This window comes from Nyctereutes procyonoides, unplaced genomic scaffold (genome assembly GCF_905146905.1).
Source record: "Nyctereutes procyonoides isolate TBG_1078 unplaced genomic scaffold, NYPRO_anot_genome, whole genome shotgun sequence".
NCBI classification, from domain to species: Eukaryota; Metazoa; Chordata; class Mammalia; order Carnivora; family Canidae; genus Nyctereutes; species Nyctereutes procyonoides.
In genome coordinates this window covers 23,153,267-23,161,043 of record NW_026575030.1, presented here as the reverse complement: position 1 = coordinate 23,161,043, position 7,777 = coordinate 23,153,267, and the positions used below count along the sequence as shown (strand labels likewise).

Sequence of the window (7,777 nt, the reverse complement as noted above, 5' to 3'; positions counted from 1 at the left end):
GCCTGGACCATCTCCAGCTCTCTCCTCCCTCCGTCCTCCTTGCTTTCAGTGCGGCTTCTCCTTTGTCCCCCACTTTGATCACGCAGGTCACACCCCAGAACTGAAAAGTGTCCACAACATAGTCCCTTCCTGCCTGCCTGCTTTCACTGCCTACCACACGTCCCCTTGTCATCCAGCCACCCTGAGGTGCCCCTTAAGCCTCTGTAGAGAACACCTTTCCTCCTCTGCACAAATCACCTTGGTGGCACCTCTGTGAAACCCTCTCTCCTCCTCACCCAGGCTGTGAGCCATTCCCTCCTCCTCAGCTCCCAGCACACCTTGCTTTTATCTCTATTATAGCACTTGTCACATTGTATTATCTTCACTTATTGTCAGAACTCTCTCCTGTCAGCTGAACTCCTTGTGGGCAGAGTTGGTATCTTACTCATGCCTGTGCCCTCTGCTTACCCCGGTGTCTGGCACATAGGAGGTGCCCCATAACTGTTTGTTGATAAGCAAATGGTACATCGGAGGAATAGTGAGCAGAATGGAGTCTGCTGCTGGGGGCGGGGGTGCCTATTGCAACTGGCAGCAGTAGATGAAGATGGAGAGGTGGACTGGACTCTGGAACACCAGAGGGAGGGTGGGCTTCAGTTTTAAAAGCTCCTGAATTTGGGGACAGGAGTGTTCTGGTCCCTTATGTTTTGGGAGGCAAACTCTGGCAGTGATGTAGCTCGACTGAGAAAACAAGATCCAAGAGCTCAGGGGACCAGTAAGGCAGCTACTGCAGAGCGCATGGACACTGAGCCCGAAAAGTGGTGCAGTGAGAATGATGCCATTGGTTGGCAGACACCCATGGAAGGCTGAACCCAGGGGTCAACCTCTGCGAAGAGGAGGAGTCCTCAAGATCAGAAGAAAACTAGGAAAGGAACAAAAGGCAGAGGTTTTGAAGACCAAGTCCAGGATGTGCACCTGACTGTTGTCATCGGCGAGGGGCTGCCCCAATGCCAGGTCAGGCTTCTTTCTGAAATGAGTGCTTGGTTTGCAGACGTTGAGGTGACGACACACCCCAGGGCCCTGCGGGTCCTTTGGGAGATCTGCAGACGCGCCCTCCCTCCTCCCTCCAGTCATCTTCCCCCTTGTGCCTCAGTCATGCTTTAGGATTTTATTCTTCCCTCTTTTTGGAAGAATATCTCTATTTTGGTAAATCAGAATATTAATATTTTAGAATATTTAGAAAAATTGGTAGAAGTGGGCATCAGTACTAGTCCCCTACCTAAAAATACCTCCCCTCACACTGCTTAAAATTCCACCATTTGATAGTCATGCTTTGGGATGACAGTCATTCCCTAAAAATGAATGCAACAAATGTAGAGACAGAAAGTAGATTATTGGTTACCTGGGGATGGGGAGTGATGACTAATGGGCCCAGGATTTCTTTAGGGAGGTTAGGAAGATGTTCTAAAGTTAGATTATGGTAATGATTGCACAACTCAAGAAATATACTAAAAACCATTGAATTGTACAGTTTAACTCACCAGGTGAGCCTTATGGTATGTAAATTATATCTCAATAAAGGGGTTGAAAAAAATGAATGCAGACGCCCCTCGGAGATTGAAGGATTCATGCCAGGGCTGTGAGATGTCATCAAGTCAGTGTGAATGAGTTTCATCAGCGGGCTTCCCCCACTAATATCCACCCAAGGCTGGGGCACTAAGAGAATGGATGCTTGCTGTTGAGGATGGAGATAAGTGAGGGAGAGGAAGGAGAGAATGCCTAGGACCACTGAGCATTTCCCAAGGCAAATGGAACCAGAAAAGGGCATGGGATCCTGGGAATCGGAAGGAAGGGGCGGAAATAAAAGCCAGTTAGGATTTGAGGGTCAAAAATGAAACTTTGCCCTGCCCTGTAATGAGGTCTTCACAAGGAATCAAGGAACTCTAAAACCCGTCGTCGGGACATCTCTTGGGTGAAAGATTCTTCAAGATCACCCCATTCCCAAAAGTGTGTCACTCTCCCCTGGATATTTGCATTTTGTGAGGAAGCCCCACCCTTCAAACTAGATTTACCTTTCCCCATAAAGAGTTACCTCATTGTTATCCCCAAATCCGAGAGTGGCTAACAGGAGGGACAACTGAGTGTCATGAGGGTAGGTTAGCCTCGGAGGCTTGGCGCACAGTGTCTTAGCCACTGGGCATGGGTGGCTGAGGCCCCGGTGGTCCCTGGGAGCCAATTCTCCACGTTAGCCCAACCCCTACCAGGAGTTCGGAAGAACCAAGGCTCTCCGCCCCTCTCACTCTTGAACTCTGGCTTCCTTGGCTTGGAGATCACAGGTAGTAAGAAGCTTGCCATTGGCCATAGGGAACCAGGCCCTAGATTTTTCCAGACCTACACTCTTCCAAACCTCTGGGCCTCAGGGAACAGGAAATATTCAAAGAGCTCAGATTGTAGCTGAGGTGGAAATGGCTGATAATAGCTCGATCTGCCACTCTCCCAGGTGTTGACATTTGCATTTTAATGGAGGCGGTTAATGCCTTCAGTTGAAGGAGTGACTAATCTGTTCTTTCAGTTGCTGCTGGAGGTGAGGGAGAGACCCTTTGCTGCCCGGGGCGCTTAATGCTTCCAGTCCCCGCAAGATACCACCTGATCTGCAGCTGCCGACCCCTCGGACTCCAGTGCCCACAGTCCATGCTTTATCTCGGTTCCTGTTCTTGCTTTGCTTGCTTTCTTGAGCTTTATCCTAGAAGTCGGGAAACATCCCCGTGAGTCACTTATTCTTTCAATACACATAAACTGATTATCCATTTCAAGCAGAAAACTGTGCTGGGCACAGTGGAGTGGGGACAGCTCAAGAAGTGTGCCAGCCGGGTGGCACCCTCGAGAAGTCAGAGGTGAGGGAATCACAGAAAATGCAGCACAGCGGTGCCACGTCAGCAGAGAGCATGTCGCGCACGGCTTATGCCGGGTGCTTCTTGAACACTCCAAGCAAGAGGCTGTGACCTAATAGGAGAAAAACATTCCTAGAGGTTGGGGGAGCAAGAAGACTTTTGGGAGAGATGAGAAGGGCCTTAGATATGCATAGAAATTGGGTATTCAAAGACAGGATGGAGTTCCCAGGATTTAAAACATTCCTCTGGGGTGCCTGGTGGCTCAGTGGGTTAAGCGTCTGGCTTGGGCTCTGGTCAGGATCCTAGGGTCTTGGGATTGAGCCCTACATCCAACCCTACATCCAACCCTACATCCAGCCCTACATCCAGCCTTACATCCAGCCTTACATCCAGCCTTACATCCAGCCCTGCATCCGGCTCCCTGCTCGGTGGTGGGGAGCCTGCTTCTCCCTCTCTCTCCACTATGCCCCTTGCTTGTGTTCTCTGGCTCTCTCTCTGTGTCAAGTAAATAAATAAAATCTTTTAAAAATATATAAATAAATAAAACATTCCTCTAGTCACAAAAGGCCACCCATTCTATGATCCTATTTATAGGAAATGTCCCAAAGAAGCAGATCTACAGAGATGGGAAAAAGGATCAGTGATCACCTGGAGCTGGGGGGTCGAGGGAGAGGCGGAGACTACGGCTAATGTGTACAACGGGGTGGGGAAAGCGGTCCTAACGTTCTGGCTTTGGTTCCACAACTCTGCAAAGACACAAAAAATCATTGAATTACACACTCTCAATGGATGAACTTCATGGAATGCAAATTATATTGCAATAAAGCAGTTAAAAAATGGGGGAAAAGATAAGGCCCAGAAAGACCATGCCTTCGGTATCCCTGCTTCACAGTTATAGAAAGAATATCCAAAAAAAAGAATATCCTAGTGTTAAGCTCCTAGTTTTTTTCCTGTAGGAAGGTCCCTTTTCCTCTTGTGAAAGCCTACTTAAAATTTCAAGGACCCCGATTTTAGTTAAGAAAATACATTATGGTAAAAGGCTATTTAGGTTTAGCGATTGATTTAAACAAATTCATACTTTATTAATCCCAATAGCATCTACCCGGTAGGACAGTGGTTCTGTATCTGTAGGGGGAGCATGTTTATTATGCCTACAGACAGGGCTTAGTGGCCTCTCTTTCAAGATTTCCTCAGGTCCTTCGAGGTCCTCAGGCCACCGGTTTAGAATTCTGGTCCATGCTCTACCAAGGTGTTTTTGGCTCAATTTCTCTGACAGGTGAATGCTAATGGATGGAGACCCACTAGCAAAAAAAAAAAAATGTGATATACTCTTCACCCATTTGATGTTTCAGCCTTTTCAAGTGCTCAGCCAAAATGGCACCCTTTCTTTTCCTAAACCAATGGGCTTGGCTGAGAGTAGATCCAGCAAAGAAGACGGCCAGAGCCATGCCAGTTGGCAGACACTTGTCTCTAGCAAATGTAATTAAAGGCAGCAGCAAGTAAGTGCCTATTAATTTTTCATTAGAAAAGTCAAAGGCTACCTTGTTTGAAGGCAGCATCACTGAATTTCAGCCTTGGAGTTAAAGCCAGGCTTTTCCCCACTGTGTATACGCCCCACTCTATGAGCACACACACATGCACACACACACAGACACACACACACACCCTTTATCGAGTATAAGAGAGAAAGCATCAGAGACAAGCACTCCCATACTCTTCAGAGTCCCATTTCGACTTAAATTACCCCATGGCTATCGGTACATGTAACTATGTATCTGAACCTTATATGATATAATGATATCTCTCCAAACTGTGTTTACGAACCATTTTTGTAATTTGAACCTTTTTTAAGATACCCTCCGGGAGAGTACTATTCAAAGCTCTCTATGGCAAATCCTTTTATAAAGAGAGTATGCTGCTTCCTCCCTAATGTGTTTGTTTTGTAAGCCAGGGGCAATGTTGCAAGGTTAAGAAGAGGAGAGCTAGGGGTTGGGAGGGAACCCCCTCACCACCACCCCAATCTGGCCCTAACAGCTGTCTCCCTATTGTTAGGCTGAGCCAGTTCAACTAGGGAAGAGCTCTAAGCTTGGAGTCAGAAGATCTGGAGGTCCTCCACCAGCTTGACTAATTCCTCGCTGTGTTACGTCTCAAGAGTCACTTCACCTCTCTGAACTGCAGTCCCCAGCTAGCAAGAATAGCAAATGCCCCCTTACCCCTCCTTGATGACTTGTTATGAGGATCAGGACAATGATGAGAAATTCCTTCTCAAATTATTCGCCCTTCTGTGAAATCGGAATCATTCTTAATTATAGCCGCTTGATAAATTGATTCTTAACATCTAAATCCAGATGTTCATTTAAGAGGTAAGCACGGAATGAGACGTATCTCTGGGTCTCAGGCTCTTGCATACGTTTATGGATGACGGTGATAAATATTTTTATGTCTGTGCTGTGTGTGTACCAGCTCCCCTAGTAGTCGGGGAGATCTGCTCTTTCATCGCTGCTGTGTTCAAAGCAGAGCCCCCAGGGCCATGCAGATGAAGTGTCTGTTCTCAAAGACGGTCCTCCTTTTTTTTTTTTTTTTTGTAAAGACGGTCCCTCTTTTGGGATTCTGATGGACTGCCGCCTGTCTGCCGGGCCGGGGCCGACTGGAGACTGGAGAGCTGAGTCGTGAGTCGTCCTGCAGGCGTGGGTGGTGATCACAGCGGTCTGTGAGGAGCTGGAGTGGTGCTGAGCGCTTTTGCTCCTCTCCATGGCTACTACTCTGCTTGGCCTTGGAGTGGTCTTGTCCAGTCTCTGTGTCACTGACTTTGGATCTGTGATTGGGGATGGCACGGCAAGCCAAGCTGTGTTAGAAATCTTGCTGGGGCTGGCTGACCTTCCCCAAGCTGGGATAATCTCTCTCCCTGGCAACAGGCAGAGGCACCAAGGGACAGTGACAGATTGCGAAATCCTGGGGTTGGGCTTTCTAGAATTACTTAAAGAGAGAAAATAGTAACAATACCTTGCATTTGTATAGTGCTTTAAAAAAAAAACTGAAAGCAGTCTTCAGAAACTATTCAAGGAAAAGGCAGCTTTGGAATTGTCTGGTAAAGAATGAACCAGGTGGGTAAGAGATGTATTGTCTTATTCTCATCTACTCAATAACATTGGAAGTATTAGAAGAAATCTCCCCCACCCCAACACAACACAGATGAGGGTGCAGAGAAGGACAAGTGGGCTGACTTGGCCAATATGACACAGCATTGGGGGCAGAATTTGACTTAGCCTGCTTAACTTTTTTTGTTAACCCAAAGCAGGCAGAGAGGATGAAGTTGAATGACCTAACAATTTGGTTTATTTTGCATGTGGACAGCTCTTCCTGAGTCAGATTTTTGACTTGGTCCTCTGGGCACATACAGGAATATGCTCCTAGTTAGCGATCAGAAAGCAATGAAGAAGTGTAGAGGTGGGGCATGAGAAGAATTGTCCTTTTCTAGAGAGATACCTACCTGTGGTGAGGTCACTAAGGATCTTTAACCAAGGCAGGACCAGACCCAACAGATAGGGATGGATGGAGCTGCCTCTGTTGCCTGGGAGTCTCAGTGATGTTGGAAGAAGGGGTCAGCAAACTCCGACCAGTGGGCCGTATGTGGCCATTACTTGTTTTTACAAATAAAGTTTTAGGGCCCATGGCTGGCTCAGTCGGTGGAGACTGTGACTCTTGATCTCAGGGTTGTAAATTCAAGTCCCACTTTGGATGTAGAGATTACTTAAAAAAATAAAATCAAGAAGAAAGAAAGAAAGAAAGAAAGAAAGAAAGAAAGAAAGAAAGAAAGAAAGAAAGAAAGAAAGAAGAAAGAAAGAAAGAAAGAAAGAAAGAAAGAAAGAAAGAAAGAGGATTTATTGAAACATAGCCATACTTATTTATTTACTGTCTCAGTCTGCTTTCACACTAGATGACAGAATTGAGTAGTTATGACAGAGATCAGATGAACTACAAAGTCTAAAATCTTCATTATTTGATCCTTTTGCAAAAATTTTGCCAACCAGGACACCTGGGTGACTCTGTGGTTGAGCACCTTCCTTCAGCTCAGTCCGTGATCCTGGAGTCTGGGGATCCAGTCCCTCATCAGGCTCCCTGCACGGAGCCTGCTTCTCCCTCTGCCTGTGTCTCTGCCTCTCTGTGTCTCTCATGAATAAATAAAATCTTTTTTTTTAAAAAAAAAGTTTGCCAGCCTTTATTTTATGCCAAACCACACAGAAAATGTGAAATTTATCATAGACCTAAATGTAAAACCTAAAACTATAAAAAGAGTACACAGGAAAAAAAATATTTGTGATTTCGGGTTACAAAGATTTCTTTGATATAATGCCAAAAGTAAAAATGATTATTTTTCAGGTTATTTAATAATTTATTGATAAATTAAGACTTCATTAAAATGAGAACTTTCAAAAGACATTGTTAAATGAGTGCAAAGATAGGCCACAGACTGGGGGAAATTATTTGCGGATCACCTTCCTGATAAAGGATTTGTATGCAGCATCTATAAAGAACTCCAAATTCAATAATGAGAAAACAATGCAATAAAAGCATGCAAAATATTTGAACAGACATTTCAGCAAAAATGGAGGAAAATATACAGATAACACATAAGGACGTAAAAAGATGCTTAGTCATCAGGGAAAAGCAAATTTGAAGCGCGACAAGATACCACTATACATCTATTAGAATGGCTAAAATCCAAGAGGGACTGTACCAGTGTTGGGCAGGATATGGAGAACTAGAACTGTCACACACTGCTCGTGGGGATGTAAAATGGCACAACTACTGGGAAACACGTTGGGAGTTTCTTAAAAAGTTAAGCATAAGCATACACATACCGTATAATTATCAATTTCACTTCTAGGTATTTACCCAAGAAAAACGAA

General features: G+C 45.4%; 1 protein-coding gene across 1 annotated transcript in view; it reads left to right on the top strand.

Annotated features, from left to right (window-relative positions):
* Positions 1-7,008, top strand: part of LOC129503699 (collagen alpha-1(I) chain-like) — an 11,634-nt gene extending 4,626 nt beyond the window's left edge. The window contains exons 4-6 of the mRNA XM_055316017.1: positions 829-990; positions 2,549-4,366; positions 4,920-7,008. Coding sequence (XP_055171992.1) covers positions 829-902 — 74 coding nt within the window. The 3' untranslated portion in view covers positions 903-990; positions 2,549-4,366; positions 4,920-7,008. The remainder of the gene's footprint in view (positions 1-828; positions 991-2,548; positions 4,367-4,919) is intronic.
* Positions 7,009-7,777: the final 769 nt, after the last annotated feature.